General features: G+C 47.1%; 1 protein-coding gene and 1 long non-coding RNA gene across 8 annotated transcripts; one reads left to right on the top strand and one right to left on the bottom strand.

Moving 5' to 3' along the window:
• The first annotated feature begins 60 nt into the window (after window positions 1-60).
• Window positions 61-10618, top strand: LOC137217202 (uncharacterized). The gene is made up of 2 exons (XR_010940047.1): window positions 61-366; window positions 7275-10618. It is a non-coding gene; the product is annotated as an uncharacterized lncRNA (long non-coding RNA).
• Window positions 3957-27684, bottom strand: LOC137217196 (arylsulfatase L-like). Of its 7 annotated transcripts, none has more exons than XM_067723782.1 (12): window positions 27146-27682; window positions 23194-23331; window positions 22565-22609; window positions 21821-21927; window positions 20410-20531; window positions 17493-17615; window positions 15472-15895; window positions 13837-13973; window positions 12601-12735; window positions 12064-12226; window positions 9752-9873; window positions 3957-4828 (listed from the first exon to the last, which is right to left on the bottom strand). In XM_067723782.1, exons 4-12 carry the CDS (start codon window positions 21874-21876, stop codon window positions 4449-4451), a joined length of 1662 nt encoding a protein of 553 aa, XP_067579883.1. In that variant the 5' UTR covers window positions 21877-21927; window positions 22565-22609; window positions 23194-23331; window positions 27146-27682; the 3' UTR covers window positions 3957-4448. The 7 variants fall into 7 exon arrangements, with proteins under 7 accessions (XP_067579883.1, XP_067579882.1, XP_067579879.1 ...); XM_067723781.1 differs by having other exon boundaries at window positions 21821-21982; window positions 27146-27680; XM_067723778.1 differs by lacking the exon at window positions 27146-27682 and adding an exon at window positions 25000-25087 and having other exon boundaries at window positions 21821-21982.

Raw genomic sequence — 27684 nt, 5'->3', positions numbered from 1 at the left:
GGTTTAAACGCATTCGCTGCTTTGAATTCTCAAGTCCTCAGAAGCAAACACACAGTGAGTAGAACCGCCAAAGAATCCCTGGACAGAAAAGAAAAAACAAAAAACGCACAAATAAACGTCTCTCCCTTGGAATGAAAAGTCGGCCTTTCAAACCAGGTTGCTGGGAAGGTGTGTGTATTTTTCCACTATATTAGGATTTAACAAAGGACGGCCTCCAGCTTTCGAATTCTTTGGTCCCAAAGACTGCCTAATCCCACGTGCCGCAGGGAAGTTGAACGCGCTAGCTTTTGGTTTTGAAGGTCCTGGTCGGCCCAGATTCGGTTTATTTCACTGAATGCATGCAGGCCTCCACCTTCCCATCGCTGTGTAAGTAAATTCTCACTGCAGGACGGGCGCGCCTTTCCCGCGTCTCCGCTGCGCTCCGGGGACGGGTCGCGGCCGGACAGCTGGAGAGGGGAGGGGGCGCCCAGGGGCGGACGGCGCGTATCCTGGAGGGTTTGGGGAACACCGCCACCCTTCCGGGGGAGGAGGGGGGGCTGTCCCAGTGCAGGAGGGGGTGCAGCTTCGTTTTGGGGTGGAGGGGACACGCCGGCGCTCGGGATGGATGTGGGGGGGGCGTGGCAAGAGAATATAGGAAGGAGGATGTGGTCGCGCTGGGGGGCCGCCTGGAGGAGGGAGCCTAATGGGTGGCGCCCTAGTGAGTGTGGGAGGGGACGAGGCCGCGCCGGGGGGGCGGGGACCTGGGGGTTGGACCGGAAGTGTATGGAGAGCGCGGGGAGGGGGAAGGGGAGGGGAGAGGACCTGGGAGTTGGACCGGAAGTGTATGGAGAGCAGGGGAGGGGAGGGGCGGGGACCTGGGTTTGGACCGGAAGTGTATGGAGAGCGGGGGAGGGGCGGGGCGGGGACCTGGGTTTGGACCGGAAGTGTATGGAGAGCGGGGGAGGGGCGGGGCGGGGACCTGGGGGTTGGACCGGAAGTGTATGGAGAGCGGGGGGAGGGGAGGGGAGGGGAGGGGGAGGGGCTGGGCCGCTCTCTGCCGGGGCGTGGCTCGCCAGGTCCCCTTCCTCTTCGCGGCCCGCCCTCTTTTGTTCCGTTCCCTTCCGGTCTCCTTGCCACCCCCAGGCCCCCGTTTCGTGGGGCGAGCACTGCCCGCCTGTCCCCAAGCGCTTTCGTCCCGCGGGTGTACAGGCCAGAGAGCCGGCCTCCAGCTGCCTTTTGGTGACTCCCGTGCCCCCAGCCCCAGGATCCAGTAGGCACCGGGGCGCAGGGTCCCGCGCACCTGGCGGTGGGCGCGGCGCGTGCCGTGTGCTCCGTGGGTGCCCTGGCCGAGCGCAGCCTGGAGTGCAGGACTTGGCCGCGAGCGCTCCGTGTCTTGGGCCCGCCCACGAGATCCGGGGTGTGGCGTCCTCTCCCTCCCTAATCCGCTTAAAGTCCTGGGGCCTCCGGGGAATTGCTCTGGTAAACAGGTTTTCCTGGGTGGCTTTCTCGGGGCGGGCACTCCCAGGAGACTGGGGCCAGGAAGGAGCCGATTAATCCTGGCCGGGGCTGGGCTCGGTGAGCACACCCCACCCCCCCGGTCTTCCGCCTGCAGGCTGGCCACCAGGATGTGAATCCAGACTCACGAGGGTCCAGGATGCCAGCCTTCTACTCTATGGGAGAGGCGTTTAAATGTGGTAGCCTCGTTGGCCCCTCAGCCGACTTTCTGTGTGTGCGTCTGCGGGCCCGTGGCAGTTTGCCTGGTGGTCAGTGTTTACCAGATGGGCATTGGAAATCCGTGTTAACCAAAAGCCTGGGGCGTAACGGGGTGTTGGAATTTACAGAAATGGGGCTGGAGATTCTGTTTGGAGCAGAGACCTTTGCCTTTTCATGGGTAGATTTAGTTGGCTTGTTTTTGACGGGGTGATGGCTTTAGCTGGATTCATTCTTGGCCGTTGTTTATTGCAGGCGCTTTTATCAGTGGAGGACTTCTGGGGAAATACCACACAGATTGAGGCCTGGAGGGAGGGGCAGGAAGCCAGGAGCCCAGGAGCAGCTTTGCATAGAATTTGGCAAGGGTGGAGACCAGATTTGATCCGTTGAAGAAATTCTGCATTGGAGGCAGTCAAGATTCCCCAAAACTGTGCAGAACAGGAGCCCTGGGGACACTTGGGCCAAGTACCCAAACAAAATACAGGCTGTCCTGAGGGTTTTGGAATGGCAAAGAGGGATGGGGGTCAGGGAGCTGCTGCCCCGAGAAGTACTATTTGGGGGAGGTTGCATAAGCAGGTAAGAAGGAACCAGGCATGGCTTTGTTGACATAAGAGAAGCCATTTTTGGCCTGAGCCATTTTGGGATCTAAGCCTGGCCACTATGCTTGCCCTTGAACAGGTCTTAGCAATGAATGATTTTTTTAAAAAATTAATTTTTATTGGAGTATAGCTGATTTACAGTGTTGTGTTAGTTTCTGCTGTACAGCAAAGTGAATCAGTTATACGTATACATATACCCACTCTTTTTTGGATTTCCTTCCCATTTAGGTCACCAGAGAGCACTGAGTGGAGTTCCCTGTGATATACAACAGGTTCTCATTAGTTATCTGTTTTATACATAGTATCAATAGTGTATATATGTCCATCCCAATCTCCCAATTCATCCCACACCCCCCTTTCCCCCTTGGTATCCATACGTTTGTTCTCTATGTCTGTCTCTATTTCTGCTTTGTAAATAAGTTAATCTGTATCTTTTTTCTAGATTCCACGTTTGTTTTTCTCTTTGGGACTTACTTCACTTTGTATTACAGTCTCTAGGTCCATCCATGTCTCTGCAAATAGCAGAATTTCATTCTTTTTTTATGGCTGAGTAATATTACATTGCATATATGAACCACATCTTCTTTATCCATTCTTCTGTTGATAGACATTTAGGTTGCTTCCATGTCTTGGCTATTGTAAATGGTGCTGCTATGAACATTGTGGGGGGGGGTACATGTCTCTTTTGAATTATGGTTTTCTCTGGCTATATGCCCAGGAGTGGGATTGCTGGATCATATGGTAGCTCTATTTTTAGTTTCTTGAGGACCGTCCCTACTATTCTCCATAGTGGCTGTATGAATTTACATTCCCACCAACAGTGTAGGAGTCCCTTTTCTCCACACCCTCTCCAGCATTTATTGTTTGTAGATTTTTTGATGATGCCTATTCTGACCGTGAGGTTATAACCTCGTTGTAGTTTTGATTTGCACTTCTCTAATGATCATTAATGATCTTAAGGGAACCAAAGAGCCAGCTGTTCTCAGGCAAGAGAAGGAACAGTAGCAAAGATCACAAACCAGTGGTGACGCCTCCCAGTTCTGCTTCAGTGGGGATTAGCCTGAAGCCTCAACCACCAGATCCACTGGGACCTAAAGGAGGAGGATGATACTGACCTTTTCTGACCCTGTGACTTCAGTCAACTAAAGCTTAGACTCTGTGGACCTTGGCCCCAGTGCAATGCTGAATTCTCCCCTGCTCAAGCCCCTTCATGAATATGCATGTACCACCCAAGCGTTTTCCCCGCCCCCTCCATGAATATACATGTACCCTGAGATTAAAGCTTCCCCAGTTTTGCTGTTCGGGAAACACTGCTTTGGGAAAGGGCCCCTGTGTTCTCCCTACTTGCTGCAGATGATAAATCCTTCTCCTGATTGTGGCTTGGTTGTGTCTTTGGCTGCACACCCACCAAGAGGCGACCCCAGTTTTCGGGTCACGGTCCTGGGGTCTGGCCTTGATCTTATGGGTCTGAATTCACTTTAAGGAATGCAAAGACTCTAGTGGCTTCAAAGTATCAGGGACAAGGGTGTGGATGGGTCTGGGAGGGAGGTGACAGAGCACAGCTCCTATTAAGTGGCATGTGGGATCTTCCCGGACCGGGGCGCACCGTGTCCCCCGCATTGGCGGGCGGAATCTCAACCACTGCGCCACCAGGGAAGCCCTGATTCTTTGTTTTAAATAACTTTATTTTTTAAATTGGAGTATAGTTAATTTACAATGTGTTAGTTTCAGGTGTACAGCAAAGTGAGTCAGTTATACATGTACATATATCCACCCTTTTATCAGATTCTTTTCCCATAGAGGTTATTACAGTGTATTGAGTAGAGTTCCCAGTGCTCTACAGCAGGTCTTTATGAGTTATCTATTTTATATATAGTCATGTGTATATGTTGATCCCAATCTCCCCATTTATCCCTCCACCCCCTTTGCCCGCTCGTAACAATATGATTGTTTTCTATGTCTGTGACTCTCTTTCTGTTTTGTACATAAGTTCGTTTGTACCAATTTAGTATTGTGTTCCTGAGCGGTGAGAAGCTGAACCTGAATTCGGTAACACTTTGTCTTTAGAGTTGGTGAAAGGATTCAGCCCCACACAAGCAGACAGCTTGTCTTCAGGCCATTTTATTTTGACCCCAAAGGAGATCTCTAGGGAGCGGGGACCTAGTTTTCCCGGGCGGTCGGCTCTTGTGGGTCAGCTTCCCGATCGCACCAGCAGAGGGGGAACCGACCACAGCAGGGCTGGAGCCATGGCTTCCAGAGGTTGTCCGGCATGTCCAGCTGCAGTGGAACCGGGCTGAGCGTCCGGCGATGGTCCTCCACGGCCTTTGTGATTCTCTCCATCACCTGATGGAATGAGGACTCCGTGTCTGGCGTGAGGGCGTGGGCCTCGGAAGGGTCTCTCGAGAGGTCAAACAGCAACGGTGGGTCATGATGGGCTACTTTGTCCCCAGAGCATGGGCAGACCCCTCTCCCGTAGCAGGCACCGGCTCCGTCTGGGTGGAACACTGGGGTCACGTAGTGGACTTTCCACACTGCCCCTCCTGGAGGAAGGGCAAGAATTGGGGAGGGTTGGCATGGAGACACAGGACACATTGCTGGAGAGCTGGGCGATTCACAAGTGCCAGGGGCTGGAAGCAGCCCAGGTGTCCATCAAGTGATGGATGGATACACAGCATGGGGGCCATCCACACAGTGGAATATCACACAGCCATGAAAAGGAGTGAAGCTCTGACACAAGCTGCCACGTGGATGGACCTTAAACACACGTTGCTCAGAGAAAGAAGCCAGACACAGAAGGACACACAGTGTGTGATCCATTTATAGGAATCGTCCAGAACAGGGAAATCCACAGACACAGAAAGTGGGTTCATGGTTACCAGGGGCTGGGGGAGGGGGATTGGGGAGTGAGTATTTAATGGGTTTGGAGTTTCATTTTGGAGGTGATGAAAATGTTATAGAGCTAGATGACGGTGAGGTTTGCACCCACTGTGAAGTGCTAAATGTCACTCAATTTTTACATTCGAAAAGGGTGAATTTTATGGTGACGTGAATATCATGGACTGAATGTTTGTGTGTCCTCCACCCCTGCAACCCCAGATTCATTGTGGAAGCCTTGAGCTCCAACGTGATGGGATTAAGAGATAGAGCCTTGGGAGGTGATTAGGGGTAGACGATGTTGTGAGGGTGGGGCCCCCGGGATGGGATTTGTGTCCTTATAAGAAGAGAAAGAGGCCAGAGCTCTCTCTCCCCAACATGAGGACACAAGGAGAAGGTGGCCGAATCTGACCCAGAAGAGAGTCCTCCCTAGAACCAGACCATGCTGGCACCTTGATCTCATACTTCCAGCCTCTAGAACTGTGAGAAATAAGTGTGCATTACTTTAAGCTCCCTGCTCTGTGGTCTTTTGTTATGGCAGCCGGAGCTAAGATGGTGAGGGAGAGCGCCACAGAGCTGTTTACAAAAAGGAATGAATTACTTGTCTTGACGGTGGTTTCCTAAGTGAATTCTCAGTGATGTTTTTCCTGAGCTTCTCTCTAGCTGTGAAGGTTCCACCAAGAAAAGGAGGGAAGGAAGGAAGGAAGGAAGGAGGGAGGGAAGGAAGGAAGGAAGGAAGGAAGGAAGGAAGGAAGGAAGGAAGGAAGGAGGGAGGGAAGGAAGGAAGGAAGGAGGGAAGGAAGGAAGGAGGGAAGGAAGGAAGGAAGGAGGGAAGGAAGGAAGGAGGGGAGGAAGGAGGGAAGGAAGGAAGGAGGGAAGGAAGGAAGGAGGGAAGGAAGGAGGGAAGGAGGGAAGGAAGGAAGGAGGGAAGGAAGGAAGGAGGAGGGAAGGAAGGAAGGAGGGAAGGAAGGAAGGAGGGAAGGAAGGAGGGAAGGAGGGAAGGAAGGAGGGAAGGAAGGAAGGAGGGAAGGAGGGGAGGAAGGAGGGAAGGAAGGAAGGAGGGAAGGAGGGGAGGAAGGAGGGAAGGAAGGAAGGAGGGAAGGAGGGGAGGAAGGAGGGAAGGAAGGAAGGAGGGAAGGAAGGAAGGAGGAAGGAAAGAAGGGAGGGAGAGAGTAGCATGAATCTGTAAGACATCCTCCAGCGTCTGAGAAGACTTACTACTTAGAGGTCAGCTGGCACCAGACCTAGCTCAGCCTCAGGAAGCGATTTTGACCAAATGGAAGGAGAGACTGAGGCTGTCCTCACACCAGCACTGCCCCCCGCCGTGGGTCAGACCCAGGACTGCACAGCCTGAGCCCTGCGGCTTCCTGCTGCGTGGGGAAGGAGGCCCCCACTCTCCCTCTGGCATCCCCCCGGCATCCTCGCAGGGCAGCAAGTCTGGGGAAGCCACACGTGTAACCAGAGGGCAGTGAGCGGGACTCTGGTGGCCGTGCCTCTTCCAGGACCAGGCGGGAGGGCTCCCTTGGATCCTGGTGTAGGAGGACCAGGGAGGGAGACGGGGCAGGGCTGGGGCTGCTCCTGGGACCTGGACAGGAGAGTGAGAATGAGGCCAGGGGTCCCCATGCAGCCAGCAAGTGTGGGCAACCAAGACCTGTGGTCAGACGGGCATCCCGTTCCCTTCGTCCCCACAGCCACCAGATTTCCCTGCGCGAGCCCTGGTTCCCAGGCTAGCACCGCTGTGGTTTGGTGTTTTTATGGGAACACTGGCTTCTGTTCCCTTCAAAGCATTTATGGTGACCTGCTGTCTTTTTTGGTTTTTTTTTTTAATATATATTTATTTACTTATTTGGCTGCGCTGGGTCTTAGCTGTGGCACGTGGGGTCTAGTTCCCTGACCAGGGATGGAACTCCGGGCCCCCTGCGTTGGGAGCGCGGAGCCTTAACCAAAGGACCCCCAGGGAAGCCCTGCGACCTGTTGTCTTAACAAGTGTCAGTTTTCTCACCTGTGAACTGGGGACAGGAATTGTCACCTGCTGGGGTTTTCAGAGTAAAATGAGTTCATGGGCATCGGACGGACACTCATTCAATGTCTATGATTGTTTTCATCGTTCAGCAGATGAGTACAGAGAGAAGACAGACAGAGTCGTAGGGAGGGGACTCAGGCCAGAGAGCGGTAAATAGACACCAGAAATGAGAAGATTGCCAAGAGTGCCGGATGCCTGGAAGAAAATACAAGCGGTCCAGGTGATGGAAGGCGGACGTGTGCAAGGTGCGGGGTGGGGTCATAGTGGATGCGGGACGTGAAGGTCAAGAACGGAGGACGGTCAGCCTCCTGAGCATGTTCTCGATGGCAGGGACGGGTCGTGCAAAGGCCCTGAGGCAGTAACTGCAGGTTCTAGAATCACAGGGCATGGTTCTGCTGCAGCTTGGTGACCGGGGGCTCCTAGGGTCCGAGCTCTTGCCCCAGAGAAGGGGAGGGGCTGGCTCATGTCACAGGGAGGAATCGGTATGGTGGGTGGTCCTGGAAAGGTTTTCATGGAGGGCTAAGTGGACAATGGGAGTGGGATGAAGAGTGGACCTGGGGAGGCCGGTGAGGGGGCCGTCGAAGAGACATGGCAAGTAGGAACAGGGGACTTCCCTGGCGGTCCAGTGGTTAGGGCTCCACGGTCCCAATTCAGGGGGCGTGTGTTCGATCCCTGGTTGGGGAACTAAGATCCCACATGGCGCGTGGCACGGCCGAAAAACGAAAAGTTAAAAAAAAAAAAAGAAAGTAAGAACACACTCCCTATCTACCTTGAAAAAAAATTGAGATATTTGCCCAATAACTGAGAGAGGAGAGGTTCGGTAATGGGGCAGCCACGGGGTAAAGGAAAAGAGGATGAACGTTGACCCCAGGTATCGGTGCCACTCACAGCAGTGCTTGAAGGTTGGGCTATGGAACTGAAGGAAAGTTTAAAAAAACCCTTAAAAAGGGAAATCTATAATATGTGACTTTAAAAAATCAAAAGCGTAGCAATAGAAATCATCCCTAAGCATAAATGCTGGTAGACTGAACTGTGCAATTGAATGAAAGTTTTCTAAAAAATCGTAAAAGGGGAAATCTATAGTATGTAAGTTTAAAAAAGCAAAAATGTAGCAATAAAAATTATCCGTAAGCATAAATAGTTGTAGATTGTGCTAGGTGATTGAATGAAAGTTTCTGTTTTTTTTTTGCCACGCCCCATGGTATGCAGGATCTGAGTTCCCCAACTAGGGATTGAACCCGTCCCCCTCTGCAGTGGAAGCACGGAGTCTTAACCACTGGACTTCCAGGGAAGTCCCTGAATGAAAGCTTTTTTTTTTTTAATCTTAAAAGAGGAAATCTATGTTATGAAATTCTTAAAAACCCAAAAATGTAGCAATGAAGATCATCCCAGATGATGATACTACTGGAAAGGATGGACAGGAAAAGGAGGGAGATTTTTAAAAAATCTATTGGTAACTTCCTCAAATAAGGGGGATTCCAAAAGGTATTCTTTTATTCTTGTTTCAGACAACTGGACATGTCCAGAGAATGGTTTTGAGGCATAAAGAAAAAAGAGTGAGTTGAATTGCAAGAGGGCTATAGGCCTTCCCAAACCCTGGAAGAAAACCAAGTCCTTAAGGCAAATCCACAAAAAAGGGAGAAAATGTCAGGGCAAAATGCAGAATAATAGAGAGGGAAACAGAAATGAAGAAAAGAGAAGAAACTCAAATAGCTGAAAGTCTGTTACCACAGACCAAGGCAGAGGCAGAACTCAAGCAGTTAGAAAATTTAAAAATATAGTTGTTTAGTAAATCCAAGAGCTGGATTTAAAAAGATTCATAGAAACAGAAAACCTCAAGCAACTCCAGTCAGACGATGATGGAGAATCCAGCTATAAATATGGAAGCAATTAAAATACAATGAAATGACTTGGTAAGGGAGCAAAGTGCTTGGTAAAACGAATAGCTTTTCAATAAGAAGTGCGGAGACATAACATGCCTCAGTTTGGGAACACTTGATATTGTAAAGATACCACTTTCCCCCCCAAAATCATTTATACGTTGAAGACAATGGATATTGATATTCCTGTGGGATTAAAAAAAAAATAGTTGCAAATGATTTTACAATTCTTTTGAAAGGACTGTTGGGCCACAACAGCCCAGAAAAGTTTGAGGTGCAAAAATTATTCACTAAACATGTTACTGCTTGTTTTACAAAGTTATCGTTAATCTAACAGGTATGAGATGGTGTCATGAAGTTAAGACACGTGGAAAGCAAATATAGATTAAGAGGACAGACTGGAAAGGTTAGAATCAGGTTGGAACACCTGTGTGTGTACAAGTGTGTGTGTGTGATGATAAAAGTTGCACCTCACCTCATGGGGCTGGGGGACGGGAAAGCCATAGACCAGAGAATTCCCTTCCGATCACCACGGGATGATCGACAGTGAAAGGACGTTGCCGGCATCAGAAGAAAAATACCGCCAAGAAGGAAATAAAGGAGCTCGCGTGGACATGCGAAAGCCACAAAGAAGCAGAAAATGCGAACGGAGGCCAAGACATGACTCCTTCAGGCAGGCTACTCACTGTTCCGTTGGTGCCACCGGGCTGCGTGCAGGAAGCTCTCGCAGTAATGCATCAGGAACTCGTGCTCCGAGTGCTGGGCTGTCCCCAGGAGCAAGGGCAGCAGGTCCCGGCCGTCAATCACCCTACAGGCAGGAGCACAGGGACTCAGGGCGGGGCTGCTGGAAGGTGGGCGTGGCCTTAACAAGCCCAGGGCCGCCCCGGGGCAGTCAGCACCCCAGCCGCCTGCACACAGCGCCTTCGGCTAAAAGATGTTGGAGGGTCCAGCTTGCTTGGCTGAAGTAATGGTCCCCCCAGCCTTATTCTGAAGCACAAATAGCTAAACAAAATGGAAACACCTGCTTGGTTCTGTATGGATTTGAGCTTTAAGTCGTTATAGAACATGCGGCATTCTTCAACAAGACCTGGAATCATTTCATAAGTATATATAATAAAAGAAATCTATATGCATATGTAGTGTATATATGCAATATACATCATTATATAAAAAATATATACATTATATGCACAATATATATCATTATATACAAATAGACATATATACACTATATATGCAATATATAATACATACACAATATATGTATTATATATTCAATATATACACTATATATTATATATACTGTATATACAATATCTATACATATACACATACCACATACATATACCATAGATATGTGATATATATACCCACCATATATACATAAAATATATGCATACCGCATGGATACACCACACATATAGCACATATATATATACACCATGAATATACACAATATATATCATTTCATTTCCAAACGTGTATTCATATACACATACACACATACGTTTATATATGTGTGTGTATATATATAAATGTATACATAAATAAAACCAAGCAACAATATATGGCTGAACTTCATCTTCTAGCAAAATACATTTGTGATATACATGATGGACAAATTTTTATTTTTAAAACAAATGAGATATTATAAATTAATGTTAAAAATTAGCAGCCAGTTAGGAGGAAAAAAAATCAACCAGAGACATGATATTCAATGTAAGAGAAGAGAAAAGAGGAGAATGTAATATTCAACATCTCTGCTGATAAAGCAGTGGAAATGATAACACACATATATGTATATGTGCATACACACATACTGTATGTGTCGTTTATATAATAAATAAATTACATGTATAAATTAAACTGATTTTAGTTCTATTATTTTAAAAACAGATGCTCTCACATACAGCCAGTAGCAATTCCTAGGGAACAATTTGACAAAATGTATCAAGAGTTTAGTAACTGGCCACACACTTTGACCCAGGAATTCAACTTCCAGGGGTTTTTACTAAGAAGGTAATTATGACAGGCAGTAAAATGACAAAGCCAGATTTTTTTTCAAAATGAACACGGCTGAAGTCCACCTGTAAGAGGTTAGTTGAAAGAATACTGTAAAGCCATTAAAATTTTTGTCCATGCATAAAGTGTCTAAATATATATAGATATGTACATATATCTCTATATATATACAGAATATTTTATACAAATATATAAAATATCTAAATATATATAGTACATAGGTATCATATAACTTAATTATGTATTCATCTCTACGTTGTCAAGTTTACGAAATAATTTTATTTTCTTTCTATTCCTCCCAAATTTTCTATAATTTTTAAAGGAAGAAAAACTGGAATCGGGCTTCCCTGGTGGTGCAGTGGTTAAGAATCCCCCTGCCAGTGCAGGGGCCACGGGTTCGAGCCCTGGTCCAGGAAGATCCCACATGCCGTGGAGCAACTAAGCCCACGAGCCACAACTACTGAGCCCGCGAGCCACAACTGCTGAGCCCACGTGCCTAGAGCCCGTGCTCCGCGACAAGAGAAGCCACCGCAATGAGAAGCCCGCGCACCGCAATGAAGAGTAGCCCCCGCCGGCCACAACTAGAGAAAGACCGCGTGCAGCAGCGAAGACCCAACACAGCCAAAAGTAAATAAATAAAATAATAAATAAATTAAAAAAATAAGAAAAACTGGGATCATGAAAAGTCCCTACCACACTACATCAAAAGGAATCTCTTGTGATGAATCGTTAGTAAATTCATTGATGGTTTCAGTGACAATCGTCCTTATTATCAAATGGCTTCACTTAAGACTGAGAAGAGAAGGACATTTTGTGCATAAAATGAAGCAGACGTTGGATCCCAGCAGAGAATGATGAGCGTTCTTCCAGATACTGATCTCACGGATGTTTTATGCCAAACAAAAGTGACAGTGATGTTTGACATACATGTTGGCTCTACACAAAACGCAACTACCTTCTTTGGGCTGCTCTGTACCTGTCATGGGGCACCTGGCCACCCCCCAGCTGGACCACGGTGGGGAAGACATCCATCAGGCTGGTGGGCTCGTGGATCAGGCGGCCAGCGGGCAGCATCCCGGGCCACCGGAGTATCCCTGGGACCCGGATCCCACCTTCCCAGCCGCCCATGCCTTTGCCACCTGTGTTTAAACATGAACAGGAAAGAATGTGATTGAAAATCCAAAGTGGTCGCTTACCTGGGTGATTTAACCTTTCCATCTGTTTTAAATCTCTCTCTCTCTCCCTCCCTCTTTAATTACATGATGACATTTAGTTCCTCCCTGGCAGAGCATAGATTTTGTTTTATTTATTATTCTGGGTGTTGGTTTTCCACCACACAGGGGTCAGGACATGGATACCTTTGGGGACATTATTCTGTTGACCACAACGATCATTTGGGTTCCTTTGGTTTTTGTGACTTTGCTTTGTAAACTCCCATTCCAGAGAAAGCGTTGGGAATTATTGGGAAGAGATGAAGCCAGTACACATGGATCTGGGAATGTCTCACCCTTACCTTTATATATCCCATTCCAGCCACCATATTGATTGTTTCCAAACTGAGCCTCTAAGGATCCCCCATGATCCGACGTAAAATAAACGAGGGTGCTGTTGGTCAAACCTTCCGTGTCCAACGTATCAAGGATCTTCCCTGCAAAGAATAGATGCGTGTGTGCCAGTCAAAATAGAAGAAACTCTTACACCGGATTTTTGGAACGCTTCCTTTAAATGAGTCTTCAGTGTTAAAGCTTAATGGGAGTCAGCAGTAATATAATTGTGCTATTTTAAGCATCTTCGATCTAAGATTGACATATGTCTTTGTATGTGCCCAATCCTGTTTCCAGAAAGTTTCAGGAAAGCTACAAGTGTACATGCTGCATAGGACAACGTCGTGAACCCTTACAAATGAGGCAAAAGAAGATTACAGAGAAAAATAGGGAACAGGATGGTCTAGGAAGGACGGTGACAAAGGCATTTGTACGTGGATGAAGAATAGTTTTCAGTGGCAGTTCTAAGTTTCTTAGAGTCACATAAAAACTATCTGTACCCCCATGTTCATAGCAGCAGTATTTACAATAGCCGATACATGGAGGCAACCCGAGTGTCCATCGATGGATGAATGAATAAAGACAATGTGTTGTATACATTCAACGGACTATTATGCAGCCTTGAGAAAGGAGGAAATCCTGCCACTTGCAGCGACATGCATGGACCCTGAGGGCATTATGCTCGGTGCAGTATGTCAGACAGAGAAAGACAAATACCGTGTGATCTCACTTACATGTGGGATCCAAAAAGCCACACCTACAGAAAGAGAAAACAGATTGGTGGCTACTGCAGGTGAGGGTGAGGGGTGGGAAAAAATGGGGGAAGGTGGTTGGTTAAAAGTTACAGATTTAAAAAAACGAGTGTATTTCTTTGGTGTTTGGGTGTTCCTTTTTTATACAGTCTGACCAGGTCTGCATTTTTTTTTTTTTGCGGTACGCGGGCCCCTCGCTGTTGCGGCCTCTCCCGTTGCGGAGCACAGGCTCCGGACGCACAGGCTCAGCGGCCATGGCTCACGGGCCCAGCCGCTCCGCGGCACGTGGGATCCTCCGAGACCGGGGCACAAACCCGCGTCCCCTGCATCGGCAGGCGGACTCTCAACCACTGCGCCACCAGGGAAGCCCTGGTCTTCTCATTCTTTACATCCTTCCCTCCTGCAGTTTCTGGACGAGGAACCATCACTTTCTCATCTGGAAAAGGTACCTACCCACCATCCAATCCATCTCTTCTGTGTTGTCCCCGTACAGCCCATGGGGACTCCTCCCTCGGAAGTTCTCGGTAGTGATGAGAGGGGTGTGGACATGTAGAAAGGACACGAAGAGGAGGAAAGGTCCTTGCTTGTTTCTGAAAGTAGATACGATGTGATGGGAGTTATTTTTTGGTCAACCTGAGATTGAGCTCCCACAGATGCTAAATACAAATTTCCATTGTCACGTCCTTACTCAGACACATGACTGTGCTGCTCTACCCACCAGCAGCAACTGCGTAGATCTGTTCCACGGCGCGATGTTCCTGTGTCTGAGAATCGTCAGTGTGATGACTTTCTTCCTTCTAAAGTCTTTGGAAAAGTCCACACGAATTTTTTTATTTTTTGGCCGTGCCACGGCATGTGGGATCTCAGCTTCCCGACCAAGTATCGAACCCGTGCCCCCTGCAGTGGAAGCGCAGAGTCCTAACCACTGGACCGCCAGGGAAGTCCCTCCACACTGATTTTATACGTCTTTTTCTTCCTGATTATCGTTTTCTAACTCTATGGACTTCGGATGACTGAAAGTAAAATAGAATACCAGGATGCCATCTGGTCTGACTTTCATTTTATTGTTATTTCGGTATATTTTTCGATTTCCAACTTAGCTGAAAGAATAAGTGATTTGCACATTCAGTTTTCTTTACAACTGCTCTTATGCAATGAAGTTTAGGGTGTGGAATAGTCATGAAAAAACCCACTTTCAAAATGATGTATATGGGGTTATTAATCTCAAGTTGATTCTCCCCAATCTAGACAATTCCTCACCTTCCCCTGTCTTCACCTGATCTTTATGGTCTAATCTACACCCTTAAAGGACAGAAGCAAAGGTGAAGCTCTTAGACTTAATAAGGACACATCAGGTTAGTTTGTTCTAATTTGAAAGCCAAGTATTCGCTTCACACCTGACCCAGATTTGGCAATTCCATCAAAAGCTCTCTAAGAATATTCCGGAACATGATCACCACCCAGGTAAGTTGGGGTTCCATGGAGTCACCCACTCTACTGGAACCCCTTTGGGGAGCACAAAGTGGTCTCCGTTTGGTGTAGCTTTTCATTGTGTCCCTCCTGGTCTGGCCTGGTAAGTCTCTTTGTCACTGTCACTCACATTTACATCCAGGCTGAAGTTAGCCACAGGACCGCTTGGTCCTGATGGTAGAGCTTTAAAAATACTTAGAATTTATTGCAAAACCTACAGGTGATTCAGTTTCATATGTTCATTAAATACCACCCCTGTGGTAACCAGGGGTGCTCAAAGAATTGGACTGGCTCTTTTTTTTTTTTTTAGCCATGCCAGGTGGCTTGCAGACCAGGGATAGAACCCGTGCCCCCTGCGGTGCGAGCTCAGAGTCCTAACCACTGGACCCCCAGGGAATTCCCTGGTCTGGCTCTAAAATAAGAAGGAACAGCAGCAAATTTCAACTGACTGGTCAGTTGTTTCAACGGATCCAGTTGAGTTTCAGGGAACATCATTTATGCCCCATTTTACCAAAAAAATGTCTTTCTGAGCTGGGACCGTTTCACCACGCCAGTACCCATTCCAGAAGAAGCAGATTCCGAATTCATTTTCATCCTGAAGCCACCTTTGATACTCACCTTTTGACAAAGGATGAGACCTCCTTGAGCATAAGAGCCGTCGTCCTTTGAAGGGACATGGGCTGCTCGGTGATGGCGTGATTTCGCATCAGAAAGCAGTCGGCGTGAACAATCAGGGCACCCATGAAATAGGAGGTCGTGAGGCACAGCAGGGCCACAATGGCTGAGCAGATGACCAGAGTCCAGGAGCCCGCTACCAGGCGAGTGAGTTTCCCAGCGGTGAGTGTAAAGGCGGCCAACGCCATGACATGCGAGCAGACGTTGAGTTTATGCTCCAAGCCTGCGCGCTTTTCAGACACTTCCCCGGGCTCACAGTCTCCCATCATGGAAAACGGCATTCCGTAGAAATGGTCAAAGCCATGGCTGAGCGGGTGGTGGCAGTAATCATCGGAGGATTCACAGTTGAGACCCAGATGCCATTTTCCTGAAAAGCAAGAAGTACGCACACGTGACAACGGTCCGACCATCCCTGGGGGCGTGGGTATGGTGTGCTTGCCAAGTTCTAGGCTCTCTGCTGGGTGGTGGGATGAGGTGGGGATGTAGAGGAGGTGGGGGTAGCGTTTGCTGTTGTTTGTACCACAGCCTGGCCAGGTCACTTCAAGGGAATGAGGACCTTGTGTAGCAGCATTTCCTGTGCTGCTGGAACAAAGTCCCATAACTTGGTGGCTTGAAACAACAGGAATTTATGCTCTCACAGTTCTGGAGGGCAAGTCCAAAATCAAGGCACGTGGGCAGGGCCACGCTCCCTCCAGAGGCTCCAGGGGAGGGTCCTTCCCGCCTCTTCCAGCTTCTGGGGGCTCCAGGCATCCCCAGGCTCGTGGCCACATCCCTCCCATCTCTGCCTCAATGGTCTCACTATCTCCTCTTTGTAGTCAGATATGTGTCTGTCTCCCTCTTGAAAGGACCCTTGTCCTTGTACATAAGGAAACCTGGATAATCCAGGATCATCTCCTCATGTCAAGATCCTTCACTGAATCACATCTGCAAAGACACTTTTTCCCTAGGTAAGGTTATATTTGCAGGTTCCAGCAGTTAGGACCTGCTATCTTTGGTGACCCTTATTCAGTCGACTCCACCTGACTTTGCGACTGTCTACAGGAGAGCAATAATCAAGGCACACAGTGGTCACACGGCTCTAGAAAACTCCATCTGATGTGACCAGCGTGAGCAAAAGATTTCCTGACTTTAGAATTCTCCGTCCCTTTTGCTAATTCATTATAATCACAGTCAGGGTGGTGGTGGGTGACAGGTTTTGCAGACCCCACCTGTCGTGTTCAGTCAGTGGAAGGTGATTAGCTCCCCTGCTGTCACTGCTGGAGTGTTGATACGCTCTGTGTACCTTCTCAGCAGCCCAATGGTGTCCGTCACCCAGAAGACCTCATGTGATTTCCCGAGCGATATATCCACGAATCTATTGGATTCTATATTCAAAGAGCTAAAGAGTTAGCTTTGCTCTTTCTGATCGACAAAGGAGACTGTTAGCAAAACTTATTACTATAACATGATAATGATCATGACTTCTTGGGCCCCTTTCAAGAAACTGCCATCCCTAATTTTCATTCATTCTACACATGACGCACGTGGTTTGTTGACGTATAGAAAGATAAGCCTGCTCTTTATGGAAGCAGACAGGAAGGTTCTAAGCTGTGTGGTCACATTTCTAGACAGGAAATGGGGAAAAACAGCATGATGAAAATTTTTGGTAATTTGGTAAAATTAGAAAAGAAATGAGAAATCCCACTGTGTCCCAACTATTTCATTTCCAAACTTCTTACTTGACTATAACCTCCCTATAAAAGTAATGTGCTCCAGGGAGATCAGCTCAGTGCTTTGTGGTCACCTAGAGGGGTGGGATAGGGAGGGTGGGAGGGAGACACAAGAGGGAGGGGATATGGGGATATATGTATAGCTGATTCACTTTGTTATAGAGCAGAAACTAACACACCATTGTAAGGCAATTATACTCCAATAAAGACGTTAAAAAAAAAGTAATGTGCTTAATACTTAGAAAATGTCCATACCTATGAGTCCAGTGGCATAGCCTTTATCTTTCAATATTTTTGCAAAAGTTGTTTCATTCGGCGGAAGTCCTCCAGATACGCCCGTCCACTGAAGAACACGGTAACCATTACTGGACACCATACCTTTGATCAATCGTTTTCAAAGAAATGTTACAATCAGACATCGATTTGTATCATCATTATTATCACTTTAACTTAGAACATTCGGTGGAAGTCTCCATTATTCAAAATTCAGTTGAAAATTTACTTCCAACGTGGGTTGGCCTCATGGGTTTTATTTTTGTCAGCAAAGGAAATGATTCATTAATCGAAAATGTTAGCGAGAAGACTTACGGTCCCGCTATGTCAAGGTTGTAAGCCGAAAGAGAATTAAATGAAAAGGAAAACAGAATTAAAAATGATTTTATGATTTCACCAAACTCTTGATAGAATCCAGTACTTCTCAAACTGGTCTGCACATTGGAATCATGGGAGGGGTTTCCAGAATATCCTGACACTTGGTTATCATATCACCCCAGAGACTGTGATATTAGTTGGTCTGGGGTGGAATTTGGAATGGTTAAAAGGTCCCCCCAAATGATTCTCATGTGCTGAAAAGGTAGGGAACCACGGACATAATTCATCCTGACCCTGATAGATCCAGGACCTCTACCCAATCATTTAAAAATGTAGGTTCAAGATTTTTATAAAGCTCTGCAGTGTGCAGTTGAGAACGAACGATTTAGAAGATGCTCTTTGCCTCCTAGACCTTTTTGATGACTGCAGCTCAGTCTGATCAGAGAGGATCCACTTGGTTCAGAGAGCGAATGAAGTTCTCAGTGATCATGCTTTGGAAATTGGAGAATTCTGAGATTTTCCAAAACCTCAAGAACGCGTCTGGTTCAATGAAGGCTAGTGAAAACCAAATAGTTCTAGGTCAGGACAAAGAAAGTTGGGGTGTTTCAGCTTATGTTGTCGAGGATTTATTCTTCCCTGAGCAGGTTGCAGAGAACTATATATAGGAGGGTCTCTGTGGGTCACTTTGATGGGTCAACTTGACCAGGCTACGGTCCCCAGCCATGCAAACACTAGTCCATGGGTCTAGGTGTTGCTGTGAAAGTCTTGTGTAGATTGGGTTAACATCTGCCATCAATCGACTTCAACTAAAGGAGGTGACCCCCGTGCAGGTGGGTGGCCTCATCCAGTCCGTTGGAGGTCTCCAGGACAAAAGCTGAGGTTTCCAGACACAGAAGGGATTCTGCTTCAAGACTGCAACACCAGATCCCACCTGCGTCTCCAGCCTGCTGTCCTGCCCTGAGGATTCTGGACTTGCCAACCACACAGTCACACTAGCCAGTTCCTTAAAATAAATCTCTTTACAGAGTAGGAGACAGAGATGGTAGATCCTAAATAAGTAGCTGATAGATTGATAGATGGTAGATGGATAGACAGATGATAGATGGATAGATAGATGATAGATGGATATATAGATAGATAGATGATGGATGGATGGATAGATGATAGATGAATAGATAAATGAGAGATAGATAGATGATAGATAAATGATAGACAATAGATAGATGATAGATGGATAGATAGATGATAGATAGACGATAGATAGATAGATAGATAGATAGATGATAGATAGATGATAGATGATGATAGATAGATAGAAGATAGATAGATCTTGTTGGTTCTATTTCTCTGGAGAACTCCGGCTGATATAGGGTCTGAAGTCTGTCCCTACTCCCAGGAGTCAGCTTCAGGGTCAAAGGGCAGAAGGACATTATACAGACTTTCAAACTTTTAGTCTAGTTTCTACCCAAATCCCCAGGGAGATAGAAGATTGGGAGAAAAAAACCCTCCAAACCCCTCTGAAAAACAAACAAAAAAACCCCCCAAACCAAAAAACCAAAAAGCCCCAAACCCCCCAAAAACAAAAAACAAAAGAAAACAAAAAAGCCAAAAAACAAAGAAACAAAAGAAAACACACCAAAAACCTCTCAAAAAACAAAACTAAAACCAAAACCAAAACCCAAAACCAACCAAACAAAAACCCCAGAACTTTATAACAAAAGATCTGCATGACTTTTAATGCAAAAGAGTATGATTTTGGAGCCCCTGAGGTGGAAGCGGAGGAATATTTTGTCGACGTATTTCCCTCTTTAAAATCATTCCGAGGTCTCAGATCTTTTTCTTGGGGCCACAGAGAGCAAAAGAAATTCCTTTTCCACGCGGCGGGCAGAGATTTGAAATCGATCTTCGGAGACCCCTATCTCTTCTTCTTCAGATTAAACATATTTGGTTACTTAAACTTTTGCACAACCAGAGTCATGATAACGCCTGTTAGGTCCCTTAATATCCCTCGGGGTAGATTATTATGTATGTTACACTAAGGGTTGAAAAGCTATGCCCCCTGGGGCAAACGTTGCCTACCACCTGATTGCATAACCCCTGCAGGTGGAGAATGGTTTTGTACGTTTTATTTAATGGTTGGGGAAAAAATCAGGAGTAGTATGTTTCATAACATAGGAAACTATATGAGATTTAAATTTCAGTGTTCATAAATAAAGTTTTATCAGAACACAGCCATGCTCATTTATGTATGTAAGGTCTGTAGCTGCTCTCAAGCTACAACAGTAGAGTTGTGTAGCTGTATCACAGGCTACATGGCCCACAAAGATGAAAGTATTTAATATCTCGCCCTTTCGAGAAAGCGTTTGCCAACGCCTGCCTTATATGGTTATCCACATCACAGGAGACCATCAAATGCACCGGGCTCTACCAGTGTCACCTCATTATCTATAGCTCTTACGGACTCCAATCTGATGGGGGACTTAGAGCGTTCTCTTCCCACTGTACTGGAGAATCCGCACGTGATTAGTCAAAAAGAGCATGTTCCTGCCCACTGCGTGGTTAGACGGAAGGAAGGACAAACCTGATCGGAGAGGGTATCTGCCTGTTAGGAAAGCGGCTCTGCTTGGCGTGCACACGGAAGCCGCGGCGATGTGCTGGGTGAGCATTACGCCATCCGCGGCAAGGCGGTCAACGTTCGGAGTCCTGCAGACGGAGACGTTAACTGCTTTACTCCTTAGCGCACAAACAAGAGGCTTTTCCCGTAAGCATAGTGACATCTTACTTAATAGAAAACTTTCCGGTCACCAATTAACACATGCATGCGTTCTTAGGAACGAACAAAAGACAACGGCTTTGCAGAGCTGGGGATGGACCCAGAGACTGTAATACAGAGTGAAGCAAGCCAGACGAGAAAAACGAATACCGTATCATATCTTTTCCATGTGGCGTCTAGAAATATGGTACAGATGAACTTCTTTGCAAAGCGGAAATAGAGACACAGATGTTGAGAACGAACATATGGATACTGGGCGGGTGGGATGAATTAGGAGAATGGGATGGACATAGACACGCTACTATATATAAAATAGGTAACTAATGAGAACCTACTGTATAGCACAGGCAACTCTACTCAGTGCTCTGCGGTGACCTACATGGGAAGGGAATCTATAAAAGAGTGGCTGTTTGTATACGTCTAACTGATTCACTGTTATACTGCAGAAACTAACACAGCATTGTAAAGCAACTATAGTCCAATAACAATTAGTAATTTTAAAAAAGGCAGTGGAAAAACTTCAAATGTCTTCTGAAACATCAAAGAAGTATCCACTGCGTTATTATTGACCAAGTTTCCACGATATACGACTGGTGCCGAGGCAGAGACGATAAGAGATCCAGAACTGAGAGTCCAGAGCGACTTCTCACTTAGGACACACAGTCTTCTTTTTCTCTTTACTTTTTATTTTATATTAGCGTGGAGTTGATGAGCCGTGTTGCGTTAGTTTCAGGGGTGCGGCACAGTGACTCAGCTATCCACAGACGTGTATCTATGCTGTTTCAGATTCTTTTCCCATTTAGGTCGTTACAGAGGATTGAGCAGAGCCCCCTGTGCTCTACAGAGGTCCTTGCTGGTCACGCATTGTAAGCACAGCTGTGCGGGCACGCTACTCCTAACTGGAAGATTTGACTCCACGCTACCAGCGCACTGTCGGTGGGACGTGAGGGTGGGACTCAGATGCAGCGTCAGGGTAGTGCCTGTGCTACCAGAGACTGTGCTGATGGAGATCATACTTAACAGTGAAGCGATTATTCACACACAGGATGCGTGTGAGCTGGCGTTCGTGCAGGTGTGGGAAGAAGGCGGGATTAAGGGCGTTCAGAGAAATGATGTGTGTGCAATTCTGTTATAGTTTGAATTGCACAGACCGAGGGTCAGATGCGATATCAGTGGCCTCTGCACCGGGGTGTCAGATGAGCAATTCTCTGGTCCTTGCCTTATGGTGTCGTTGCCATAGCAGCCGACATCTCCGATGCCGAGATCGTCTGCCATCAGGAGAAGGATATTCGGACGGGAACCAGATAGACTGCGGCAAGCTGAGGGCTTCAAATCCAGAAGCACACTGACTGTCAGAGCCAGCCAGCTCCTGAAAAACAAGCTACCCAACAAGGCTTCATGCTGCTTTCCACCTTATCGACACTACTTCTGTAAGTGGGAAGTTGGGTTCCCTCTTTTAGGGGACTTTGATATTATCATCCCATTTCAGAAGAGTTTGAATACACCTCTTAGGCATTTGAATTTTTTCTCTCTCTTTCTTGCTTTTTTTTTTTTTAAAGTTAAAAACAACTCATCCTTTCATGGATGCCACCCTGGGCACGCAAATAAACAGCAGGACAATGGTGTTCCAATCCCCAGCAGCGTCATGAAATAAAGATGGAAATCTGAATCTGATGGAATTTGTGTCGTGGGCTTCCCGGAAAACCAGACACCGGCGCCATGGCAAGACTGGATGCACAGCTGCATCGGAAAGAGTGAGGTGGAATTCTTTCTGTAGCTGCCGGGGAGCACCTCCCAGGAAAGGGCGCGTGGAACGTGTATATTAATCGTGAATCCTCAGGAGGGAGTGATCAATTACTAATTTAGAAAGATCAGTTTACTATCAATGCATTCTGAGAAAGCGACATGAAGTCACACAGAGGCAGACCTAGAAGATGAACGAGTGCCCATCATCCTATCTTACCAAGAGTGTTCCAGACGTAACATGTCCTCTCTGTCCTTGTATTTCCTGTAAGAGATAAAGAGGTTGATATTAACACAGGCAGCAGAAAATGAACTAATGCAGGAAGTCAAACAGTAAGTCTGTAACGACAAGGGAAACGTGGATTCTCTCTGATGCTATCAATAACATCTTAACTCCTAAAAACTCATCAAGGAATGAATGTTCTTCCCTACTCGAAAAGCTTTACGAATGCTGAACACTGTCTTTAGAACGGAGAGCATGGCCTTTGTTAGCTCTAGCTTAGGTCAGAGTGTGATCAGTTTTGAGGCACTCTGTCAGAACAGAAACGTATCTCCCTGTAGGTGAAAGTTCCCGAGGTGTTCTAGATCCAGGAGTGGCTGCCAGGAACCATGTTTGGTCCAGATGGATCTTAAATCCCATACATGGAGCAAGGAAGCAAAGCCGCGTTTCCACTGAAGGTTCTGGAATTCTGGGGCCTCACCAAGGTCGTGGTTCACGGCTCTCACTTGCACAAGCTCTGGACAAAGTGGGTGTTCCGCTCCAGTGGAACGTGTTTCAGCTTGAGGAAGCTGTGAACGCCCTTGAGATAGGCCCTTGGGTGAAACGGAGCCAATGTGCAAATAACGTACCTGGGAGCAGAATGTAGGAGGTAGGCTGTGGGCAGAGCTGGAGTGGCTCCGTCCTGCTTGGAATTCTGCTCCAGCCTGACGAGCTGGAAAAACCAGCTGGTTTGGGGTGTCTGCCTTTGCGTTTGAGTCCTGATGTGACTTAAAAAAAAAAAAAAAGAATGTGGGGAATTCCCTGGTGGTCCACTGGTTTGGACTCCACACTTTCACTGCCGGGGCCGGGGTTCAAACCCTGGTCGGGGAAGTAAGGTCCTGCAAGCCTCAAGGCGCGGCCAAAATAAAGAAGAATGTAGAACATGTGTTTATCAAGAGCCGATGGTACATATTTTGGGCTTTTCTGCCCAGATGGTCTTGTCGCTACTACTTCTCTCTGCTGTCATAGCATGGAAATGGCCACGGCCAACCCAGATGACTGGCCCTTGTTGTCCTCCAATTAAACTTGATTTCCAAAAACAGGCAGAGTTTGCCAAACAGACCAGAGATTCCTGATTCCCGATATAGAAGGCAGGAGTATAAAGGAAAATGCAAAATTAAGTGATAAAATATTGATATGAAATGATCTCCAATTCATATTTAAAAATTTTTTTGATTGTGGTAAACACATATAACAAAATTTCCCATCTTAACCATTTTGTGTGTGTGTGTGTGTGGTACGCGGGCCTCTCACTGCTGTGGCCTCTCCCGTTGCGGAGCACAGGCTCCGGAGGCGCAGGCTCAGCGGCCGTGGCTCACGGGCCCAGCCTCTCTGTGACACGTGGGATCTTCCCGGACCGGGGCACGAACCCGTGTCCCCTGCATCGGCAGGCGGACTCTCAACCACTGCGTCACCAGGGAAGCCCTATCCAATATATTTTAAATGAAAAAAAAAAAAAAAAAAGAGTCAAGAGAGTATGCTGCTGTCCCTACAAAACGATCATAGGAAAGGGGAAGAACACGTGTATTTACGTGTCTACAAAGCCGTCTGGTGACAACAGCTACTTTCTGCAGATAACTGGCAATCCTGTCCCTTGATGCGTGAGAATCAGACCTTGGGCTAACTTTCTAGCTCTGTTTCCCTGGAAACCCAATAAAGGTAGAATGTCAACGGGTGACTGGGCAACATTATGTGCAATAAAAATGCTGGTCCCTGGCAGCCTGTTTGTGGCCATGAGGAACCATGAAGACATGAGGGAAGCCCACTTGGGGCTTCTGGGGGTCAGTGGCCCTTGACCTGGCATGGCTTTTGCAGTGACCCAGAAGCTCTGCTCATGAGTTGTCTGAAGAGAAGTTGGCTCGCGTGGTGGGCGAGCTTCCGAGCTGGGGATGTCCAGCCTTTCAGAGTGACACCCTCTCCATCTAAACTGTCCCCTGGGAAGGTGCAGACTAGCTGCTGGCTGGCTGTGTGTGCAGAGGCGTGGATCGCTGTACGCAGGGCCTTCTCTAAGGAGAAATGCCCCAGTGTGCTTCCACCCTTCTCCTTCTGAGCTAGCCTGACATTTCCTGGTGCTTCATGTTCTCTGGACATTAGCCCTTGCCTGCAAGACAGAGGTGGCTCCTTCCAAGCTCACTTGCAGTTCAGGTGCTTTCTCACACCTCCCCAAGTTGCGTCCTCCTCAGCACAAGGACAGGGCAGTGCACCTGTGGTCAGCCGGATGACCACTGCATGCAACTGGGACAGGGCTTGGGCAGCGAGAAACCCCGCAGACAGGTTTCTCTGGATGGCTCTCTGTGGTCACTGCCTCTGTAGCGGGGAAGCTTTCAGTTGGGATCAAGGCTGAGGGCTCCTATCACTCCTGGTGAGACGTACCGTGACCCAGGCTGTTTATTTACCTCATTCCTTTCGAAGAAGGATCTTAGTGAGGTGTGAGCTACCTGGCTTGCTGCCTCTTTTTCGCTTCTGGTGGCTGGTGTACAGGTGGGTGACCTGTTGCAAGGTGATTGTGTCTGTTTGCACAGACACAGAGTTAGCTTTAGGGTTCTTTCTTGGTGTTATACATCCCATGGGTGGACAAGGTACAATGCCATGTACACCCCGCCCAGCCCATTAGAGTATCATACAGAGTAGTTTCACTGCCCTAAAAATCTTCTGTGCTTTGCCTGTTCATCCCTCTTCCCATCGTAACCCCTGGCAACCACTGATCCTTTTACTGCCTCCATAATTTTACCTTTTCCAGAATGTCATGGAGTTGGACTCATACAATACGTATGTTGTGGATGAAACTACTCCTCTCTCTGATGGAAGGACAGAACACCAGGGACTTTGCTTACTAGACCTGTTTTAACATGTAGACAGTTTGGATGGCGTATCTCAAATTGAGCAGAGGGGGGAAGCTGGAAATGCTTTCGTTTCATACCATCGGCATTCGCCGTACCCTTTCGTTTGTTCCATTTTGCAATTTTTGGCTACAAATCTTTACCTCTCAGGAGGTCTGTATGAACATTTTAATTTATATGTATTTATATATGAAATAAATACATTTATGTATATGTATGTATAGATACATGTATATATAAAACACAATAATCATATAAAAATATGCAAATATAGAATATAGTATAAAGTAGATATGATTGTTTTCTTTACATCTATTTTAATCTTTTTTTTTTCCCCCCAGAAAAAGCATATTATGGGCTTCTTCTGACTTTTCTAGGGAACGTGACTGGTTCTACTTGTTCTACTGGTGGGTTAGAGTTGAGTGTATATACGCCGCTTGAGCACATGGTGGAAATGTCATACGAGGTTTAGTTTTATCAAATCTTTGGTTCACCTCTTCAGTGATAGGCTCTCTATACTTAGCTACACAGAAGGAGCGTATTCTTCTGTTCCAAGGAACACAGCATCTTATCCCTTAGAACACTGCATGCTTTTCTCCATGTTGGCTACCAGAGAAAACTTTCCATAAGAAAGAGACAAAGAAAGAGCAGAGGGTAGGGTGGTGGTTGCGGGGGGGGGGGGGGGAGGGGGGGGAGAAATGGGAGGATGTTGAAGGATGCAAACTTGCAACATGTAGGTAAATACGTTCTGGAGAGCTGACCCACCCACAGTGATTCCACTCAACGCTGCTGTAATGTTAAGTGTCAAAGTTGCTAAGAGACTAGATCTCAATTGTTTTCAACACAAAAAGGCAATGGCAACTACGGAGGTGATAGCAGTGTTAGCTAACGCTATTGTCGCAATCATATTGCAACATAGAAATGTTATCAAACTGACCCTTTGTATACAGCAAACTCTCACAATGTTATCTGCTAATTATATCTCAATAAGCACAAGGAGATCAACTGCATGCTTTGTGACGCCCTAGAGGGGTGGGGTAGGGAGGGTGGGAGGGAGACGCAAGAGGGAGGGGATATGGGGATATATGCATACGTATAGCTGATGCACTTTGTTATACAGCAGCAACTAACACAACAATGTAAAGCAATTATACGCCGATAAAGATTTGAGAAAAAAAAAAGAATACTTACCAAAAAAAAAAAAAGTCAAATACTTTGACCATTTAAAAGAAAAAAGATACAGAAAAAGAGAAGGAAAGCCCGGCAATGAAGTATTACCCATAATGTAGCCTTTGATGCTCTTCCAGGGGAGAAAGAATTACAACCCCTGGTTCCCCGCTGTCCTCCAGACCCCAGGCAGCAAGTCTCATTTCTCCACTACACTTGAGCCCTGTTCCCAAACCCGGTTCCGTTTTGAATCTTAGCATCTCTTCAACGTCCAATCCACATGCTCCCAAATCTCTTAGCATCTCGCGTAGTTACATTCGCTCTCTCTCTGAACTAAATTCTGCATTCCTTGTAGACATCACCCAAGGCAAAAATCTGACATGCATATCTTTGCTTTCCATGTTTAAGAAAGTTGCCTCTAACATACGGCCAGATGCTGCAGTGTGCCCTGCAGCCACGCGTACTTAGGGGGGCTGCCACGGGTCGCTGGCCGGGCTGGAGCGGCCTTGCTAGCGTCTCAAGAAAAGCTGGTTACCTGAAGGGCTGTCTCTGGGCCAGGCCAGCTGTAGGTAAGCGAACGGCTGCTTCTCCGGGGGCGACCAGCCCTCTGGGTCCTCTTGCCGGGAGACACGATCTCAGCTCTGAGTCAAGGACCTCTCTCCGGTGCACGCATGTGCCGGCTGATTCACTCTTCAGAGCAACAAGGATCGTACGGAAACCAAGTTAGGTTGTCCAGAGAAGGGGCCGGGAAGTCCCTGGCGTCTGTTGTCTGCGCTTTTCGGGTTTCTACAGAAGCCCTTCTGTTCTCATTTACAAACTGTAACACTTGCAGAGGGATCTCTGACAACTCTTGCTGGAAACAGGGAGTCTTTCATTCACAAGTAGGTTGAACCCCGCCTGGCCTTTGGTCAATTCAGACGGGGCATTTGCTGGCTGTGTCTCAAAGCAGGGAAGCAGTTGCCTTGAACATCCCTCTGGAACAGTCCTGAAACGTCCTGTTTCTGCCGCCTCTGGCATCCGCCTTCAAAATAAACAGAAGACAGAAAATAGCTCTGACTAAGCTGCAACTACCTC

This window comes from Pseudorca crassidens, chromosome X (genome assembly GCF_039906515.1).
Source record: "Pseudorca crassidens isolate mPseCra1 chromosome X, mPseCra1.hap1, whole genome shotgun sequence".
Taxonomy (NCBI): Eukaryota; Metazoa; Chordata; class Mammalia; order Artiodactyla; family Delphinidae; genus Pseudorca; species Pseudorca crassidens.
Note: the sequence above shows the minus strand (reverse complement) of the source record. Positions and strands in the feature narration are given on the sequence as shown.